Source organism: Anarrhichthys ocellatus, unplaced genomic scaffold (genome assembly GCF_004355925.1).
Source record: "Anarrhichthys ocellatus isolate YVR2014 unplaced genomic scaffold, GSC_Weel_1.0 scaffold63, whole genome shotgun sequence".
Lineage (NCBI taxonomy): Eukaryota > Metazoa > Chordata > Actinopteri > Perciformes > Anarhichadidae > Anarrhichthys > Anarrhichthys ocellatus.
The window spans coordinates 694,915-716,365 of NW_022280093.1; the positions used below are offsets into that span (position 1 = coordinate 694,915).

General features: G+C 44.8%; 2 protein-coding genes across 5 annotated transcripts in view; both read right to left on the bottom strand.

The window, feature by feature from the left end:
• The window catches only part of itgb1a (integrin, beta 1a), a 24,290-nt gene extending 23,497 nt beyond the window's left edge, over positions 1–793 (bottom strand). For both annotated transcript variants that reach the window (XM_031872380.1, XM_031872379.1), the window contains exon 1: positions 426–793. The gene's annotated coding sequence lies outside the window, so the exon portion shown is untranslated. The remainder of the gene's footprint in view (positions 1–425) is intronic.
• A 4,651-nt stretch (positions 794–5,444) lies between these two features.
• The window catches only part of nrp1a (neuropilin 1a), a 57,706-nt gene continuing 41,699 nt past the window's right edge, over positions 5,445–21,451 (bottom strand). For 2 of the 3 annotated variants that reach the window (XM_031872328.1, XM_031872329.1), the window contains 10 exons: positions 20,015–20,159; positions 16,092–16,423; positions 14,658–14,802; positions 12,406–12,516; positions 11,626–11,676; positions 9,604–9,747; positions 9,212–9,489; positions 9,005–9,101; positions 8,844–8,897; positions 5,445–8,706 (listed from right to left, as the gene is read on the bottom strand). In XM_031872328.1, the coding sequence (XP_031728188.1) occupies positions 8,420–8,706; positions 8,844–8,897; positions 9,005–9,101; positions 9,212–9,489; positions 9,604–9,747; positions 11,626–11,676; positions 12,406–12,516; positions 14,658–14,802; positions 16,092–16,423; positions 20,015–20,159 (1,644 nt within the window). In that variant the 3' untranslated portion in view covers positions 5,445–8,419. The remainder of the gene's footprint in view (positions 8,707–8,843; positions 8,898–9,004; positions 9,102–9,211; positions 9,490–9,603; positions 9,748–11,625; positions 11,677–12,405; positions 12,517–14,657; positions 14,803–16,091; positions 16,424–20,014; positions 20,160–21,451) is intronic. The other variant, XM_031872330.1, reaches the window with a different exon arrangement.

Sequence of the window (21,451 nt, forward strand, 5' to 3'; positions counted from 1 at the left end):
CCCCCCCCCCCCCCCCCCCCCCCCAAAAAAAAGGCTGAATGGGTGAATGGCGTATTGTAGCAGATTAGTTTATTCATTTCCATAAATTGCAATGTCCAGTAATAAACCACAATTACATCCCACCACCTAACAAATAACTTTTAAAAACATAGAATTTAAGCTTGGACCTTCAGTGATCCATTAAACCACCTTTTATTGGTGATCCATTGAACCACCTTTTATTCGTGATCCATTGAACCACAGACTCAACTCGTTTTTGAGTGCCATATTAAACTAGCAAGCCATACAGGAACATTAAGATGATACAAGTGACAGAAAATGCATCATCAACCTCTACAACCACTTACAAATATATCATCAATCAAATAGATTTTTAGGCTGGGATACAAACAATACAACATGAATACGTTAATTGGCTCCGTTACCTTGTCGCTGTGGTGTTATTTCCGAGGCAGCATACAGAAGAAGTGAGCTAGCTTTTTGTCCCTCAGCTCCAAGTGATGATCCGGTCCGCCGCAGCGCAAACAGACAGCGGCAGCAACTATCTGCTTCGTTGGCACCGGGGGGCCACTTTCTCCTCCGAAAAAAAGTCACGGTAGGTTTCCCCTGCTCCTCATTCCCTCCACAACTTCCCTCCGCAGAGGAAAAAAAAAAGTTTACGTTTGTATTAGAACCAAATGCGGGAAGAGTTTGGTCACAGGGGAAGGAAACCAAATCCCGGCAGCGCCTGCGTGGACCTCTTTTCCTCGGTCTAAATCAGGGGAAAGCGGAGATGCGAATCCGCAGAGCTCCGCTCCTCCGGCCCGAAGCACGCAGTGTAACACAGAGCTCTTCCGCTCACCACCTTCAGAATAAAAACAGAAACTTGGGCCCCCAGTTGTAATGGTTAAAACTGCTTTGAAATGAGCACTAAAAAAAATAAAAATCACTAGAATTAATTTTAGTAGAGCATGTTCACAGTTCATAACTGTTCACAGTTATGAGCAGGAATACATTATGCTTATTTGTGTATTTGTATTTTCACTACACATATGAGAGGTATATTTGTAGCCTAATTACTGTAGATATAAGTATATTGGCCTAGTAATATAAGGATACACTGTAGCGCAAATGCAAGTATACATAACAAAAGCCTCTATTGCATTGATACAGCTACACGAATATACTATTACATTTTTAATAAATACACTGCTAATATACCGTAGATGCTTTGGAATGAAAGACGCAGATAATAATAACACAAACAGAGAGAGGACTTATTAAAACATACAACCTGATACGTAGAACGGAGCAACTGGAACACACACACACACACACACACACACACACACACACACACACACACACACACACACACACACACAGTATAATCTTTGTAAATCGTTTACTAACTCATCGCCTAACAAGTTATTTTATTTTGAAAGCACATAATAATCTTTTCCCGTTTTATTTTTGTTCAATGTTGCTGACTTAATGCATCTCCAGTCTGTCGACGTCACTGCTAGAGGACAACCCCACTCATATAATTGCCTATTTATACAGATGCTGGCAACGTGTCTATTCGACGTAACATCAGTCTGTACCTCCGTCAGAAAGGGATTTCTGTCATCAGCATATTCTTCATCATCGACGATGAAGACTGCTCTTTAATATAAACAGAAATGGTACTGAAAGAGCATGACTGACTTGTTGTGACGCCACTGCATTTACTCCTGTGCTGACATCTAACAATAAAACAAACATGCGCTATATGAAAGTTATATTATTTAAGGCCCTCTGACTATTTTATTTTTCGTCCCTCGTGGTGATTTGATGTGTCATCAGCAGTTAGCATAAAAACATGAAGAACATTCAGTCCCACCCTCAGCATAATAAATAAATAATAAACACGTTATTGCTGACTGTGTGTATCTAAACCACAGGTTGAATCACCAACTTCATTGTTAATCATTGAATTAAAGCTGTTGTCATCCCTGAAATGAATTATTGGTGGATGACAGCTACCTTGCAAAAAGTGCTGATGACAGATTTTAGAGTAATGTCATGGCCGAAGTTTCTTTTTTGAAACTTTTGCTACTGTGGAACGAAAACCTTGTATGTAAAATGATGTAATTGTATCTGCCTCTTAAACTCATTTCTCTTCCTCGTAAATCACACTTCCTCTCCTGATGTGTATTTGGTTATCTGCAGTCTAATTAAGTTAAAGAAAGAAAGAAGGCACCCGCATATTGTGTGCAAAGATTTTCACCGCACATAAACAACATTTATACTAATAAGAGCGTTTTCCCCCACTATTCCACAGCATTCGATGCCACATAAAACAGAGCCAAAGACTGCACAGTTTTGGGCTCAGTTTCAGTAAAAATAATCAACCCAGCCAGTCATATATTTGTTTTAAACTTAGTGGAAAGTTATTTCTGCCTCAGCACTTGGGATGTAGTGGAAAAAATGTAAGAGAAAACAAACTATCACGTCCGGAAGATCCTCGAATCCTGTTTAGTCTCTAGGGAGTGTTTACAAGGGAGTGCAGCTTTTTTATCTCCCTCCCTGCCCCCTCTGAGATGGGTGAAAAGTTCAATCTGGACGGAAACTCTGCATTTAATACATTCTCTTCCTTGTTGTTGCATTTTTTTGTTGTTGTTAATATGCATTTTGGAATTAATTGTTGTACATCACAACTCATGGAAGGGTTTCACTGATATTAATTGCTTTTTATCCTTTTTTTTTTGTATTGTCATGATTTTAAGAGATCAAACCTTTTTAATTAAGTGTATAATATGTCTTCACTGAGGATGACGGATTTTTTGTGTTGTTGTACAAACAGTACATGTTAGTACTCCCATGACTTCTGGAGCCTCCCTGTGGTCAGCATGGAAACAGGGACACGTTCCTGAAAAAAAGTGCAATTGTTCACACTTTCTTGCTTTTCCTTTCATAGCATCCACAATCCATGTGGTTAACATCACATTCAGAACAAACAACTGCAATGACAACATGACAATAAGCTGATATTATTACTAATACTGTTAGGAATTGTTCTGTTCTATTAAAGCAATCATTAAGCAAGCATTACATAACATGTTTGTAGTCTAATATGTGTCTCCTAAAACTTGCTTTCATTTCTATGGATGATAAGTTGGAAAGGAAAACAGTGAACCATGCACTGGTAGACCAGCTGAACTGACTTTCACGAACACTTTTTGTTCTTTAGAAGGCTGTGTGCCTTGTGTGTGGGAAATGTGATACTAAGTTAGTTTTATGTAGAGCAGTTCTGGTGGTAAACCTTTCAACTCCACATCCACGAGACACTTGTACTTTGTAGTAACATTACTCCACTGAGCCATCCAGTGGTTAAATGGAAAACTGCAGATAGAGTTTACGTGTCTGTCAGGGGGGCTGCTGGATGATTGTGTTTAGTAGTGGAAGAAATATCCACTTCCTTTACTGAAGTGAAAGTACCAAGACAACAATGCAAAAATAGTATTCAAAAAAACATTATCATTAACGTTTACTTCAAGTATCAGAAGTAACTAATTTTGCAAAAAAAAATGCCGACTGTGATTCATTTTGACCGATTGTATTCTATCTATCAGCAATCTGTTTGTCAATACTCCAGAGATCATAAGCCCATGATGAGAAGAACGTTTGGGTTGCCAGGTTGTGGCTGATCTTCTTTACTTCTTCATGTGGAGTTGTGATGGAAAAGGGCTGCATCTGGACCAGGATCCATTCATTAACAACCTATCAACATGAAGGATTATTAGAAAGTGATAAAGTAATGTCCCTTTATTAATGATTATTGGTGGCTGATTATACATTCATGACAACATTATTCCTGATCAACCTGGCAAAATCAAAGTCAATCGTATTAAAGGGTAACTTCGGTATTTTTCAACCTGGGCCCTATTTTCCCCACGTTAGTTCTATCTAAGTGACTAATGGGGAAATCATTTTTAGAAATTGTTCTACAGAGAAATAAAATGTTTTTCCTCTTCCATTCACTGTCAGTCAGTCATTGGGTCATGTGACTTGCTGCTGCAAGACAATGGTGGAAACGTGAGCGAGCTTTGGAGAGAGGAGCGCCGCTGTTGTCAGAGTTTGTTGTGTTGGAGTTCAGAAAAAGTGCAGCTTGGCGTTGCTTAAAAGATTTTCACCCTCACGGCTGAACATTTAGATGATTTCAACAACGTGTTTGTGACGCGAGATTTCTGGAACGAGACTTCTCCTTGAGCGGGACTTCGCCTGACACAAACAGCCCGGATCAATACAGGTAAAGAATAAAGTTGTATTTCTCTGTAGGGGTCTTTCTGTAATGATATCAGAAAGCTATAATAATAGTCTGACCCTGTCAGTGGCAAAAACAAGCACTTTGCGCAATTGCCCGATATGATGAGATTGCAGCCCGTTTAGCGGCTGCAATCTGCGGCGTTCCCCTGCAATTCTGGACCAATTTCACAAATTGTTGTCTTACACACCAAAAACCTGGCTAAATGGCGACCAGGTTGAAAAACACAGGCGTATAACTGTGTTTCTTTGTATGGGTATATCATTTTAAATTTTTCAATTCGTTGATTGTTCTCTAGAGCACTTTAAGCTTTAATTATCTGTTAAGTGTGCAACAAAGATAAACGATTGATGATGACTTGCATGCTTGACTAATTAATTAATTAAGTCTTAAGTATTTCTATGCAAGATTCAAGCCGTTTCAGAAGAGATAAGAGAGGATCTAGCGGGGTTGCTGGGTTACAAATCTCTCGCAGTTAATTGCGTGTGGAGAATGTGCAGCCGAATGATGTTACCAGTCTAATTTGCTTGTTTATGATAATGGGAAGGGGGGGGGGAGCTTTGCTGCAGTTTATCCAAGATGTGCTAACGTTGAAAGACAGCAAGCGTCATAAATAATTGCTGATATTCTTTCGCCTCACGTTCAGACCTTGAATTTTAAAATTAAACTATGAACTACTAATTCCCCGTCCATAATCCCCAAAGTGCTTGTTTTTCAAAGTTGTTTCTTGTCGGTGTGCTGCCAAAATAACCCACCACTAGTTCAGGATGTGGTCTTACCTCCTCAGATGAAAAACACATCAGTGAAAATGAAGACTAAGCCTAATTCCTGCTAATGATAGACCGAGAAGAAAAGCAGCTGAGCGCCTGAGTGTAGCTGCATCAGCTCCCCATTAGTGGTCAGTGGCCGCCCTTCGCTCTGTGCCATGATCGCCACCGCTGTTTACTACTCTTAATAGGTGGAGAGTCCTCACATTAGACACCACACTGGAGTTGTTTCCATCTGCTCTTGAGATCTGAGAATAAATGCTCACCATTCATGACTTGGTGTTGGAGTAAATTAGTCAATCAGTTTGCATTTTCTCTGCTAATAAATCTACCACAACAACTTAATTGCACTGTAATTGATAAGTAACCAAGTAAATGAGCCAATTCTTTCATCTGAAGATGCCTTTTATTCATGTCTTTGGAAAGCGACGGCTGGGAGACAAAGATGACAAATCGCTCTTGTTTACATCACCATCTCGCTGACTGAAATAGTGCTTTCAACATTACTTTGATGCAAGAAACAGATGTTGCGTCAAAGAGCTGCTTGTGAGGCTGCTGGTTACCGACTGTGATGTGGATCTGACTGGAAAGGAAAAATAGTTCCTGGATCACGACACAAACATTCTTTTAAGGCTTTGCTGTTTATTCATTTTTTTTTTCCTACAACAGCAAATTACAGAAGCAGTATTGAAAATAAAAGTCTTCTTTTCTTGTTCTCGTAAAAAAAAAAGAAAAGAAAAAAAAGGAATCTGCACAAAATTTGAATGACAGTACAAAACGAAGCGTTAATATGCCATGTAAATGGAGGGAGAGGGACATTACTGTTGGAAAATCTTTTATGCCTTTTTCAATAATGAAAACATCTCAATATTTTGTACATTTCAGAATTATATCACATAATCTGAAACTCTATATTTATATATATATAAAAAAGATGAAATAAATGAACACATTTTTTGTGTTTTTGACTTCTGTTTTTTTTTTTTTGCAAATGAACGCTATAAACACATAAACCTCTTAAATATATTTATCAGTGCAACATTGTTTGTTTTGAGTCCACGCTACAGTATCCTTTTTCTCTAGTTCAGCAGACGTCGCTGGAGCTACAGTCCTCCGTTGACGTAAAGGTGAGAGGAGTGAGGAGGTCAAATCTGAAACGAACAAGCTGAGAATGTGTAACACCACGGCACGACGAACAGAGCACACTGATGTAAAAGACGTCCTCCTTCTCAGGATTTGAGTTTTTTGATTGTTTTATTGTGGCGCGGGGGAACCACAGAGTTGCGTTCCCGCGGGCCCTTGTGTCCTGATACTGTCATTCTCACGGGGAGTTCGCACAGAGTCCCTTCCCCTTGTAGTGTCTAGCGGTGGGATTGTCCCATCCATCCATCCATCCATCTGCAAACAAGAGTCTCAATAGAGATCTGAAGAGTTCACGTCGAGGGGACATTTGCACTTGTTTGAAGCTTAAAAAGAGATAGAAAAAGAAAACAGCTTTTCTCTACAAGCATCCTATCATCCCCCCCCCCCCCTTCTCTCCAGGGAGCTCTGACAGGGCAAAGCGAGTAGTCAGTTCTTCTGTGAGTGATGATGAAGGGAACCGTGGTCTTATAGTATTTTGTAAGTGAGAACCCCCAGTGAACCAGAAGGGGGCCACCGTCCTTTGGTAAAGCCACGGAGGGGAGGCCAGGTGACCTGATTCAGGTGACGTCACTCGATACCCCCCCCCACGCTGCACCAGTGTCCCGTCCTATAATGACATCACAACGTTATGGCTGCTACATGTGGAACACGTTAAAAAAAAAAAACTCCGCGGTCCGAGAGGCCTTGAAGCTACAATACAGCATGTGAACAATTACAAACTGGGTTCATCGTGAGACAAACGTGTCTGGCTAAAGTAATGATAGCACCATTCTTCAGTAAGTGTGTTTAACCCCTCTTCTTATAGGCTCCTATCAGGAGGGGATCAGTGACAAAGTGCATTCAAGCTGCATTGTCCGGATAGCACTTCCTCAGTGAACAATCCACAGTGACGTTCGAAGGTGACGAGTAGTCTAGGTCTTAGCTAAAGCAAAGCGATGGTGATTGTTGATTTTTTTTTGGTAAGCTGGCAAACATTTAGTATATTTCACCACCTCCTCTGCCATCGACATGAGCGTGTTTGATGTAAAAATGCTCTGGTGACCAGTCAAACTCACAGCGGAGATATGATGAAGATATGAGAGATCAGTCGAAAAAGAGTTCATCAATGTCAGATGTTTTTTTTTTCTTTTTTTTTTTTCGTTACCTCTTGATTCATTCGTCTTTCGGTGGTTTTCGTGAAGTGGCTGTTGTCTATGACAGATGGCTTGAATGCACATTGAAATCGCTGTAAGACCACACCAATCTTACTTGTCTGAGCAAAGTAATCTAAAATAGAAAAACATAACACTGCACCTTCCACAAAACAGTCAGAAGATTGTATTTACACACATACAAACCCATGAAAAAAGGGATACTGCAGCTTTTTTCTTTCCTTTTACTTTCTTTAAAAAGGGCAATAAAATATATTAAAACGTATTTACAGTGTGTGGTTTTTGGACAGAGAACAACAAAAAAACAAAACAAAGCGCTGTGATAGACTGTCATCCTGTTCTGCAGGTATTTATAAGATCATGTGCACCTGTTTTCCTGTGATCACAACTTAGGCCGAGTACTCTAAAAAACACCCAGATCAACAGAGGAGGCCAAACCGAAATGTACTAAAGGCACTGTCAGAACCATACATTGCCGTGAGTGGGACCCTCACATTAGAGTGATAGAGGTCAAAGGGGAAAGGGTACATGTTTCAGGGTCATGGGTTATGGGCACACCCTGTATTTTAGGGCAAATCTACAGTTTTGCCGGATATGGTTCATTTAGGATTTTGATACGTCTCTTCCAAAACCTGAAAACTAACAACAGCCTTCATAAACTGATAATAAAAACAAACAAACATTTCTTTCCCAGAAAACGATAAATACTTTAAACATTATTAATAAATTGGTCTCAACACCAGCATCCGATTGTAAAAATGAATGAAAATCAAAATAGAAAATTAAAATATCATCTAAATCATCTGTACATAATCTTTTTTTCTGTATTTTATCTGTACACAGTGTCCCCTACTGGTAGGTTCTTTTTACTGCAGCTCCTGAGAAAAGCGTGGATCAGTTCGACCCTCCCATTGGTTCCTGAACATGTCCCTCATCCAGAGAGTTGAGGGCGTCAGCAGTCCTTTGAGCCGGCCTACTCGTGGATATACGAGAAGATATGCCTACAGCCAGTCTTGTGCACGCTCTGCGAGCTCTGCACGTTATACAGTCACGCAAATGCACCCGGTCCCATCTCACGCCTCTGAGTATGAGCTCTGTACATTGAGTTTGTCCTTCTTTAGCTTGACACCGTCCACGAGTTCAAAGTTATAGTTCTCCAGGGCTGATAAGTTCCTGTCCGACATGCCTCCGTGCGAGCACGCGCAGTACAAGACCACGCCGCAGATGGCGCCGAGGAAGACCCCCAGGGCCGACATGGCGATGATGGTGATGAGGATGGGGTCGAGCGTCTTCAGCATGTTGCCGGCTCCGCTGATCTGGTTGGTCTCCACGAAGTCTGGGTATTCAGTGATCTCCTCAACTGGAGGGGCGGTACAGAAGCAGAAGCGAAGAATGAGATGGGAGGTATCACATGAACTACAAAGGGTCTGAAGGTGAGAAATTAGTTCTCACGAAACGTGATACTGCTAAATAAACCCTCCGTGTGAAATGACTTACGGATTTCGTTGAAGCGATCCTCTGGCAGCATCGGCTCAGTGGGTATGTCAGGATCTGTTCGAACAAAAATTCGAATGAAATCCAACAGCAGTTAAAAAATGTCATACTTCAGATCAAGAACTGAATGCAGGCATTGTACCTATGAACTCTAAAAGCCTCACCTTTACAGTCCGTCATGCTGAGTCCATTGAGAACCTTAATGTCATCCACAGCAATATCCCCCCAGCTCTTTCTCTCCACCAGACTTTCGATCACCACCTTGTGGAAAAAAAGCACAGGGTTGTTTTTTAGGCAACCTTTCCTTGAATGGAAAGAGCACCGGTATGGCGGTAAACGGCCAAACAAGTCACAGACCACTTGTGATTTACCTGATAGGGTTTATTGGTGCGGGGCACAAGGACACGACCTTCCCTCCAGCGGTTGCCTTGGTGACCGCTGACCGTCCACAGCAGGATGTCGGCCGGTCCCTCAACAGTCTGCTTGCGCTGCTTGATATGCAGTGCGCCGATGTGTGGCCCGAACATGTGGTACCAAAAGGACACACACAGGTCTGAGTCCGGGGAGCTGACCACTGGGCTGACCAGCCGGGCCACCTCGGTCTCTTGGGGACTTGACGCCAAGGTGTAGATGAAGTTCCCTGATCCACCTGTTTGGATAAAAGAAAATGTATCACCGCCAGACAAAACAACTCTGAGGCTGAAATGCACGTAGTGCATCAGGACGTTCGGCCCAACTAAGCGGTACCCTGCAGGGCCCTCACCTGTGTGGTCCATGTTAGGTCCAGTGTTGAGGGTAGGGGTGCCGCTGGACTGGATCTGCCACCTGGAACCAGTGTCCTCTGATGTCCAGCTGCAGAAGGATGGGTCATTGGCCCAGCCGAAGTCGCAGGCAAACCACAGGAAAGCTGCAAATTTGTGGATGAGAGGTCAAGATCATGTGTCAGGAAATCAAGTTTCATCATCCTCCTTGAAATTGCAGAGAGCTTTGGGCTTTAACCAAACAATGAATAACCTGGGGGCCTGTCATGATATGACTGCAGGCTACACTTTGGGGCTTCATTCACTCATCCTGATCAGCTTCAAGCACTAGAGGGCAGCAAAGAACTGTGGGACGTAACTTGGAGTCCCTTTGCTTGGGAGACAGACTTTGGACAGTTATGGCCCTAACATGAGAAAGCAGCGAGCCGAGAGCATCAACCTCATGTAGAACGTATTTCTTGGCTACAGTTAATGATCTCCTGTAATGACCGTAACAGGGTATATAAAAGAGCTATAGAGGGACACTGAGAACAGGGACAAGGGAAGAGGAAGATGGGGTCTGGACATGGCGTCCAGTGGAGAAAGCAACATTCAAAGCAACCCGCAGAGAGCTCAGGATTTTAATGAGAGCGGAGACTTGAGGTTTGAAGACAGCTATGGTAACAGTGCTGGGGCCCTATTCCAACAATGCAATCCCCCATGGACACTCGTCGCGCTGAGGAAACTGTGTGGGAGCTCGGGCTTTAGTGTTTTGCAAATTGGATAAAGAAGGGCTTCCATTGAACGCAAGGGACCGGGATGTTTGGGATGTTAGCCATGGCCTTAAACTCCAGCATGAGATGCCTTTAGAGAAACGGTGAGGCGGCTCTCCGGATGACAGAATGTATGAGCCAATATTCCCTTTAATAATGGGAAGGTTTTAACTAGCTTCTACAGGCAGCGACTCTATTTACCCATTAAACACAAAGGATGGAATTCCCATGTGGAACAGCAATTCAGACGCCAACCCACTTTTTTTTCTTTTTTTTTTGTCGAGACATCCCATTCCCAATTAAAATGACTTTTTTCCATTCTTGGGAGGCTTTGACTGTAGCTACCAACAAGCTCTGGATAAGATGAGTGGCTACATGACTCACTTGGCAGTTTCATGAAGAGAGACTTGCCGAATGCCAAGGGAAACTACATCCTCTGAGATTAGAGCGCAGGGCGCGCCGCACAGACACCCAAGCAGACACGGACACACACTCGCATACACAGAACTGATTAGCATGCACGGTTCGAGACTCTTGAAATGAAAAGTCAGGCGGATAAGTGTTTACCCACAGAAATGTAGTTGTGTTCATAAATATATATATACACACACACACACACACACACACACACACACACACACACACATACACTTCGGGTCTCATCTATCATAGCTGGTGCCCCAGCAAACTGCAGACAGAGTGAAGGGGGCTCGGTGGAGCCTATGGCCCATTAGCCAAGGTCAGACTGGGGCACAGCCTCTCAGCTGGCTGCTGCCTCATCAACCTGCTATAGGAAACAGCACTGTGTGTGTGTGCGTCTGTGCAAGTGACCCCAAAGCACACCCAATTTCCTGTGGTCATTTGCATTGTGCTTCCCTATTTTTGTGCCGTGTTGCGTGTGTGTGTGTGTGTTTAATGTGTCAGTGTTGGACCGGTGATTAGTGATTATGCTGAGGAGGCAGCAACAGAGCACCAGTGCTAATCATCAGCTAGCTCTGCATCACGCAACCTCCCTCACCCTGTCAGCAGGAGCCTCTCAGGGCCATATCATCAGCTTTAATAACAGGCACACAGCAGTGGGGAGAGAAGCCGCAGTGAGCTGGCATTCATTAGCTAAGGTACGCTTCATGATAAATCTATGGAAATGAATCCAAAAAAATTAAAAACCAAGAGCAGTTCGATATCTACTCTATGTTTCAACATTCTGGCATGTCATCTTAGTAAGACTTGAAATCATTGATGAGAAAGAAAAATATAAGACAATTTTCTCACCTGGGATGGTATCCACTTCAGCAGTGGTGGTCTCTGGCATCGTGGTAACCCCTGCCACAACACATTAGCATTGTTAGCCTAGCAATGGCAAGAGTTAAGTTTCTTTAAAAAAAATAACTGCACACATTCACCTAATGTATCCCTGCTAGCTAAATATTGCTAGCCAACACATGCCTTGTCTTTCCCTTCAGTCTGATAAGGACCCTGTCTCGGTATATCTACCGTGACGCACTTAATGTAATACTTCCAAAACATGTGACTGAAACGGTGCCATGCTCATCATTGGAGACTGCTGGTTAATGGGGAGTGCAGGCAGCAGTGCAGGCTCAGAGAGTTACAGGGTTAGTGGGAAATGAGGCCGAGAGGAGCGCGTGGAAAAGAGGGTGCAGGCAGACAAAGCGGGTAAGAGATGAAAGGATAGAGAGAGAGAGGCAGAGCTGGCTGCCGGTTGGTTTAGAAGCAGGTGTGCGCATTTGGCGATCTCCGGAGCAAGTGTGACAATCGTCTAATGTGACTTTGCAGAGGCGGGGGTAAAAGGGGAGATGGGAGCTACAGGTGCAGATAATTAGAGCAGTGTGTACGCCGGCACGCACCGGGATGCGTGCCTGCGAGTGTGCACAGTAGGTGGCAGATTAGCCGCGGTATCAAATCTAACCATAAACAGAGAGCGGTGAAGCTAGGAAAGTGGAGCAGATTGAGTGTGAGCCATGGCAGACGGAAGGGTAAGAGGTGTGGGGGTTTGGGGGTTAGGTTGCAGTCTCATGAGGGCGATGTTAGCACCTGTCACGTCGTAGTCATCACCTGTGCCGCTGTGGCAGGTCGCCTGGTCGTCGTCACACTCGTCCGATGGAGTAGTGCTCGGGACAAACGTGGTAGGCGGGAGTGTAGGAGCTGTGAAGACGGAGGAGAAGGGAGACGGCAGACATTATAGAATCGATTTCAAGTTGCATTTGTGATTTGGTTCACATTCAAAAAATTCAATCATTTCTATGTTTTTCCTTATTGTTCAGAGAAGGTGCGCTGATGTGGACCTGTAGCTAATGCAGAACATTACATGTCTGTTGTTTGGTCTGATCACTATCTGTAATTTCTGTGGTAAAAATGCTGCAGGGTTTGAATTCACATCACATTCATTTGGCACTCTTGTCCAAAGCGACTTAGGGACAATAGCCGGAAAATGGAAGTGAATACCTCTCAGACAACCAAACACTGAAAAAAATTTGACGCAAGCAGCGTTAGCATGAGGAGGAGATGTAGTCTGAAGTAGTGGGTTTTCAGCCTGCTTCATAGTTTAAATAGCGGAAAGAAAAGAAAAGGAAAGGAAAGAAACACTAAATTGTGTATTCAGAAGCTCAGCGTGTTCTGCCCACAGTTACCCACTGGGCTACAATCTAGGCCTGAGCTATTAGCATCCCCCCTTTCATCATGCTGTGAAGGTGTGGGTGTGTAAATAGAGTTGAAGCTAAAGCACGGTTGCTTCGGGCTTGGGCGGCTGAAACCTTAAGGATGCAGAAACGGGGCTTGGGATTGGCTATAGGCAGGGCCCCTGGCTGCCATAGTGTCCTATCATTATAGCCCCGCCACGCTTAGATGTGGGCATGGCCCTAGATCCACTCCACGCTCCACTGCTGCACAACCGTCCTGCGGTGTGCGTGCATTTGTATGTGTTTACACTGACGGAGTAATGATCGAGAGGAGGGGAGAGGTGGAGAGAGAGAGAGAGAGGCATAGGGGGAAACTGCCTGAAAAATGGATGTGTACTGTATCTGTGTGCGTGTGAGCCAATGCTCTCGCTCTCTCTCCCTGTGCTAGATGAAATATGAGGCAGATCAGACCCTGTCAGATTCAGGGTGGTGAGGGTCAGGGATGGGGTCAGCGCTGCATCAGGGGAGCCTCTCAAAGAAATGAGGATTTGGCCCTCCTGCTATGGCCTGCTTCACACACACACGCTTGTACACACCAGTACGAGCACCTGTGTGTGTGCCTGATTGTGTATTCACGCCAGTAACCACATATTTGGCAGTGTGATTGCGGTCGTTTGCTCTGTGTGTGTGTGTGTGTGTACCTCTGTGTGAGTATGTGTGTGTGTATTTGGCATTAACACTGAAAACAAGCATTATCATCTGACTAAAGCTCCCGGTGGGAGTCCATGAGGCTTATAACGGAATGGGCCTCCCTGAAATCCAATATGTAAATCCACTTAGGGCTAGTGCGCTACACGCTCTTATATCGCTGAGCTGTTTGTGTGCTACGTCAGCTTTGAGAGAGACGGATAAAGAGCTGGGGCAAAAACAAAATAGGGGTAATTTTAAAGATAGCAAAGTGTGAGTGTGCGGTCCTTTGAAAGAAGAAAGACATGCAAGGGGTTGGGAAGAGTGCGATGGGGGCCATGCTGCAATAATCCTACTGGGCCAGGTGGGCTTTCATTTGTTCCCCTCCAGAAGTGGCTAGCTATGGGGGCAGCTTTGATGTAAGACAACTGTCACTTGTAGGGATAAAGAAGAGCAGGAGCTGGACAGCTGTGGGATCAACACAGGAAGCACCCACATCTTTAAATAACCCCGACCGTGGCAAAGACATGAAGCCCAAGCTACTTGCAGCCATGTCATCAGCTGAGATGATAGATGTCTCATCTTTGAGCGCTTCCAGACATGTCAGATGTTAACACATATAAAAGCAGTCTGGAAACAAACACACGGGGTCAAGGTGTGCCCAGTAAGGATGGCATTGTGGGTAGTAAATAAATGTTCTGTCAAAAAAAACCGTCAACACCAGGAGTGAACATTTCATTGCCATGGTTAAAAGCGTCGCCACAGCTGGAAATGCCATCACCATGGGCAAAAACGTCTCACCCTGGGTAGTAATTTTGCCACCATTACTGCCGGTAGAGAGGTCGGCACCACCAGGTAGAAATGTCACCACCATAGGTAGACATAACAAAGCCTTTTTGGCATATTTTGCACCTAATCTCAAGTGATACCTTAGACAGAGTGCACAAAATGCATTGGATTTCAATAGAAGTTCCAGTTTACCTTCGATCTCGCAGCCCAGGAGCTCAAGTCGCAGGCCCATGCCAGCAGGAGTGGCCCTCTCTGGGTAAATTCTGATGAAGCGGGTCAGCAGGGGCTCCACCGTCCTCAGCTCAGGGGTGTCGTAGTTGCTATTCCCTTCAAATATCTGGCAGGGAGACAAAAGGTGGTGGGGAAGAGGGACAAAGACAGAAGGAAAGTGTGAGTGAAAAAAAAATGTTGCTGATAATGTCTCTGCCAGGCATTTGACTCATACAGCTCCTCAAACGCAGATACCCCGAGGCAGACTCATCCCTGCCTTACGAAAACCAGAAGTGGGCTGAACGGGTGGCATGTGCCGGGTACAAAAGTAAGAAGAAAGAACAGAAGATGACCAGATCTCTCTCATCTTTCTGACACCTAAAGCACAGTTTCGACAGCACGACAAACAGCGCTGTCAAAAGCAACTTTCGGCTCCTTCAGATCCTCCTCGAGCAAAGGAATAGATGAGGGAAAAGAGGAGGATTTGGGATGCAAGAGTAGCAAGCAAAGGAGGCAAAGGAGGAATGATGGAAGTGGATTAATGGGTGTGATCACGTGAAGGAGCCTGGTGCACCTTAGATGCTGGGAACCTCTCAGGCGAGGGGAGAGAGGCGGCTAACTAGGACAGGAGGGGGGGTTATGGATCCTCCTTACTCCCTTCATAAATCAACCATCAGCCCATCTGGATCAGATTTATGCCCTGTCAGGGACGCTTGTAATTGGGGACTGGCTGTTCCAGCTCCTGGAGGTGTGCGTGGTTGTGTATGTACGTGCTCATATATATATACACACACATTCTATGTGTGTGAGTCTGTGTATGCATTGAGGAAAGTGTTGGCGTGTCTCTCCCGTGTGTGCAATGACACCGGCAGATAAATCTTGGGTCACTTCTCTCTGTTGCTCGTTCTTTCCCTTCTCCCTCGTTTTCCCCTGGCTCCCCTCACCCCTCCTTCCCCTCTGGAGAGGTTTCACTATCCATTGAAAGAGGGTTGAACGGTGGGTGTCGTGCAGAATACAAAGCAGGAGGATAGAAGCGGGAGAAGGCTCTGAGAGACTCAAGATGCTTATCCTAATGTGATTCAAAGCACTGCTGAAATTGACTCGCAACGACTCCTAAATGACTCACAACTGCCAGGCGCAACGCTCTGGTGAAAATTGACTAAATGTGTCATAATCGGAATTGATGCTCCGATGTGTCCGAGGGACTTTGTTGAGTAGCACGTCTTCAAATCATTTTCCCTATTGCGGAAGGTAAAACCTATCTTTTGGTTTGTGTATTAAATCAAACCAATTCCAACCCCTTTTCCTTGAAAGAAGTTTTGCCTCAACATAAAGAAAGCATTAAGGGTTCTTTGGTTAGGGTTATGCGTAGATTTGTAAGAAAAATCCAACAAATACACCAGACACTACTCTCACCTTTGGCTTGTTCCCACTGGTGTCCAACACCATCCTCCAGTCGGAGCCATTGTTGCTGTAGCCGAGGCGGAACTTCTTCATGAAGACCTTGTTCTCGCGGTGCTTCCCTCCCTGGATTATCAACCCTTTCATCAGCTTGTCCTCACCGAGATCCACCTGCAGCCATTCGCTGGTGAAGGGCTGGGGCTGGGGCAGCAGGGTCCAACCCGTCCTGCTGGTCAGCAGGCGGGCGTTCTCCGGTACCCAGCTCCGGTCCGTATGGGAGGATGCGGTGATCTGGTTGTCAGTGATCAAACCTGATACCATGCCCAGCATGCCCGAGCATGGGTACTCTGCAAGACAAAGAAGATGCTTAGCATTTTGATTCAAACCAATGAAAACCTACAGGGACAATGGACAACAAAATACTTCATCTATACCCTGATGTCCAACATCATTTGCCACGCCACTAGTCCAGTTGGTGAGTTTGAGGTTCATTTTGGTGCAACAGGGATGGTGAAAGTCAAAGCGAGTAGGACAATTCCCCAAACTCTTTGTGATGTTGCTGTGATCTCTGCCTCCATTCTCTCTATCTTTCTCTCTGTCTGTCTGTCTCATGCATACTAATTCCTTTGCCTGAAGCGGTTGTCTCCAGGCAGCCAATTAAAACCCTCCTCTCGGTTGGTGCTTCCACGTCCTGCACGTTCTGGGAGTGCTATTTCTTTTCATCTCCCTTATCCACCCCCTCCTCCCTCTGTAGACTCACATATACCAACACACAAAAACACATTCTCTTTGTGTTTTATCTGCTGCTGCACCTTCTGCTCCACAGCTGTCAACATCTGTAGGACTGTCTTTTAACACCTCGTTGTTTCCTGTCCACATTTTCAGACTTTCTTCTCCTCCTTTATTCTACTTCTCTGATCTTACCCTATCCTGACTCTGTGGGTGTTTTTTCAAGCTTCTTTGGATGTGTTTCCCATTCGTTTCAAATGGGAGACAGCTGTTTTCTTATTTCTTTTCCTCATCGATGCCATCCCTCCATATCAAAAGCCGAACAGGATAACAACCTGTTTGCTGCGGCTCGGAAGCATTTGCATGTTTAAACCTGAATTTCTTAACTTTCCACATGTTCTCCCCTTCGTACTCCTGCACGGGTATCCAGCGCAGTGCTTTCTAAGCTGTTGTTGGTGTCCTATCTAATGAAATGTTATTGATTGCTCATGACTGACAACAATTTTACTGGCACTGTGAACCAGGATGGATCCAACTTAACAACCTGATCAACATTTATATATTATATTGTATTATATTGAGTACCATTTTTTGTCCACCATTGTCAATATTTGTGTTTAACCCAGCCTCTTATTGCTGGTGGTCCACATAAAAATACCCGAATGGACTCTTTTTAAATCTTAAAAACTTTTGCATTTAATTTTGACATGACGTTTTTGAAGCATTCATTACTCTGTTGTACTTCCAGACTATTTCTTAGTTAGGGAGACAGTGTCATTTCTAAGATCTCAGTTGTATAAAAGCAAATTGTTACTTCATTGTTTTGCCAGTCCAAACTATAGATACATTTATTATTTCTCCATATTTATGTAACAGTTAGTATTACTAGCAATCTGTAGAACGTCATATTTATTGTGTCCTGTGGGTGTAAATAGCCAAGGAGAATACACTGGAGCTCACAAACGTTTCTCCACGATGAAATTACCTCTAGAGTTCTGACACTTAGCAGCTTGTATTCGGGGTAATTCTTCCTTTCTGTCTCTTCCTTACACCTAATCCCAAGACACCAAGTCAGGGACCTGTGGTAAGCAATAACATATTTACTATCTGGCTCCCACGGAGGAATAAATCTGGACATTATTACATTTTCTGTGTCTGTATGAGACAAAGTGCGCACTGTACCACTGCAGGTCTCAATAGCGTGGCTGCATCTGGGAAAAAACGAGCGAAGACTTGGGAGAACAAGGCCTCATTCAGACTTTTCTCTCTCTCTGCTTATCTAAATCGGTTCCTATGCAGACCCGTGAGACGGATCTCTGGTCCTGCAGTCTAGAGAATCGCAGCTCAAGGAACAAACGCTGGCAGTGCGGAAGCCTATTGACTGTTTTCGTGGGTTTTTCTACCTTCTTGCTTTCGTGTTTGGCCAGGATCTGTTTGAGAGCAATCACAGCCTCCGGTAGAGCAGAGTCTTTGAAGTGAGGGGGGGGGATTGAGAGAAAGGTATTCGTGTGTGTTTCTGATCGGAGTTCAGACTTTCCAGGGTCATCTGGAGCTCTTAATCGACTTCAGCTGCGATCATTGAAGCTTAATAGATGATGGCTTGCACGCAATGACACATCCAGAGGAACAAACTTGTGTGTGTGTGTGTGTGGACTGCGAGCGTGTAGATGGTGATACATGGCGGTGTGTGCCGCATTTAGGGTTTGGGTGGAGCATCAGTGGTTCATCAGAGATATTTATACACCATGGCGTATTTACAAACAACAGGGCGGTGGATCTTTTTATTAATGAGTAGCTGTTCGTGTCAGCGGGGGCACATGACCATGACGATCTAGGGAAGAACATCTTGCAACATTCTGGGGTACAGCTCCTCCTCTAACCTGATGTGCGACATATGGTCTTGACATCGTAAGTGGAAGTTGGGCACAGTTTTATGTAGCTCACATTTTGGTGCACTGTGTATACTTTTTTTGGGACAAGTAGAGAAAAAAAGTTCACATTTCTTTCAACAAAAGTTTTTTAGTAAAGTTCTGGTGTCATCTTTCTGGGTAGAGCAGAGTGAGTCACCGGGTTTAATGCAGCCCTCGAGAGCCTCACAATTTTCTCTCTCTCTCTCTCTCTCTCTCTCTCTCTCTCTCTCTCTGATTGTGGTGCCAGCATGCAGTGAAGCTGGCAGTGACTTCACAGCACCCAGGGGTGCTGACGTCCTTACTGAGGCCCTGTGGTGAACTTCGGCCCTGTGATGTGTTTAGGCTTTGTGCAGTGGTCTGGTCGCGCGCCCGAAACACACGCCCCTGCTGTAACCCTGCTGTATCCGCAGTGCCCTCTGCTATTACATGAAGAGCCACACATATGTGATGCATAACTCCACACACACACACACACACACACACACACACACACACACACACACACACATAACACATAACACATATGAGCACATTTGGCTGGCTACAACTAATCCGATGCCGTAACTGTAATCCAAGGCTTAATGCTGAACTAACAGCACTGACAACAAATATCCTATCCAAGTACAAACGAACGAAACACACAGACAATCACTAATTAACATTCAAAAACCCATAGAGATGCAGACGGATGGGTTAAAACCATATGAAAGCGAGCCACGCACAAACACCGCTGGTTAAAATAGCATCGACAAAATGGCAAAGATGAGAGGAGCTTTGCCAAAATCAAAGCTCTGTAAGTGAAAGACAGGCTGTGGCTAAAGAGGAGGCTGTGACCGGCTCAGCAGGAGGGGTGGGACCGTGTAGATCCCGCCCAGCTCCAGCTCGCTCTGCCCTCCAGATGGAGCCTCCATTTATATTGAATGAGGTACATCTAAACACGGGGTAACATAAATAGGTAATCTTCCTTCATGTGCCACTCCTCTATAATGCAGCAGCTAGCTTTAGCCTTAGAGCAGGACTCTCGCAGAAACAGAGCTTTATTGTCACACCTCGCAGAAGTAAGATGTTTGTGCAACCGGGGCCAGAGTGGGAAATACCCAGTATGTTGCAACAAGTAGGGAGCTGATAGCGGGGCATGCGCAGACATCCGAGGTGGCATCATCTGATTATTGCATTTGAAACTGTATCTGATTAGACTATAAGCAGTATAATGTAACGTTTTCGGTGGCAGCTGTGAGCCAAGATAGAGCTGGGAAGTGTGCCTGTATGCAAATCAGCAGGGATCTCGGCAGTACCAACCTGATATCTTACATCCATACACCTCGAAGCGCAGCGCGATGCCTGTTTCCCAGGTAACGGGACGGATCCGGACGAAGCGTGTCAGCGTGGGTTTGGGCAGCATCGTCTTGGCAACGTCTGTTGGGTTGGTGTTGCCTTGGAAAACCTGCGATAGAAGCAGGAGGAAAGTACATTGTTGACGCGTCGATTTGAGATGCCGGATGGAAGCTTGTCTGAGACCTTGGCTGCATTGAATCAAGAAACGAGAGCGGAGGCGCGTGGAAGATTCTCGTTTTGATGAGATTAAGATGCAGCTGGTATAATCTGAAAATGAACAAGTAAAAACAGCCGTAGCTGAGTGAGTACTGAGTCAAGATGTTCACACGTGGAAATCTAAATTACACATTTAAAAATACATTTTATGTGAGTAATCTGTCACAGCTAGCACTTCCTTTTGTGCCAGATGAAGCAGCCCAACCAGGCCGTGGCCTGTGACTGTGAAACCTGAGGCATAATGTGTTACACTGACAACTCCAGATTGGCTCAAGATGGCCTTATTCCTGTCCTCTGGTACCAGATTTAGTGGAGGTTTTACTGCAGTGTCTTGTTTAAAGGTCAGAGATGCCACTGTTCTCCCCTGGGGTTTGTTGACAGTTTACCAGCGGCCATACGAAGAGGCCGGCCACCCGGCAAAACAACTCCCCACAGTCCGTCACAGTTCATTCTGGGTAATTGAATCACACCGGTGACCATATGACCTCCTGACCTCCCCGACGGAGTAGCTGTGGGGCAGAGAGGAGTGCAGCAGAGAGGAGCTGGATGAACAGGCAGATCGAAAGGTAGCTAGTTCAGCTAATTTGGGATGAACTAAAACAACACCTGGTCTGATCCATTAGTCAGTGCAGTCCTTCTTCAACCAAGCCCCTGAGGAGCAATACCCGTCAACTGCGTCACTAAGGGGCCGCAACAAAGTCATCCACTCTCTTAAATGTCACGCAGAGTCTCCTCTGCGCTCAACTGTAAAGTGGCTTTTTCCAGAGCTGCGCTAAGACTCCAAACTGCAGGCTCAGCATGTAGCAAATGGTGCCCCTCTGCACAAAAGCACTTTAGAGTCTGGAAAAACACAGGTCGGGCCTGTTCGCATCACCTTTAAGCCGTCACTTTAAAGGGACTGTGTACTTTGGAGAGACCATGAAATAACCGGGCCCAGAGGCTTGTGTACACAGCAGCACAAACACGCTTGTTTGGATGCTCTGTTGCTGTTGACGACTTTTTTTGTTGCAGCCTTGCGCTCTTTCACTCAAAAATTCCTTGTGGTATTTATATGTCACACACACACACATGCCTCTCTGACCCTCCGGACACCCACAGTGGTCGGGGTGTTTGCCTCCAGATGGACAAAACCTGGTCCGATCAGCAATCGATGGTTACAGCCTGTTGCGCTCCGGTCAAGCGTCC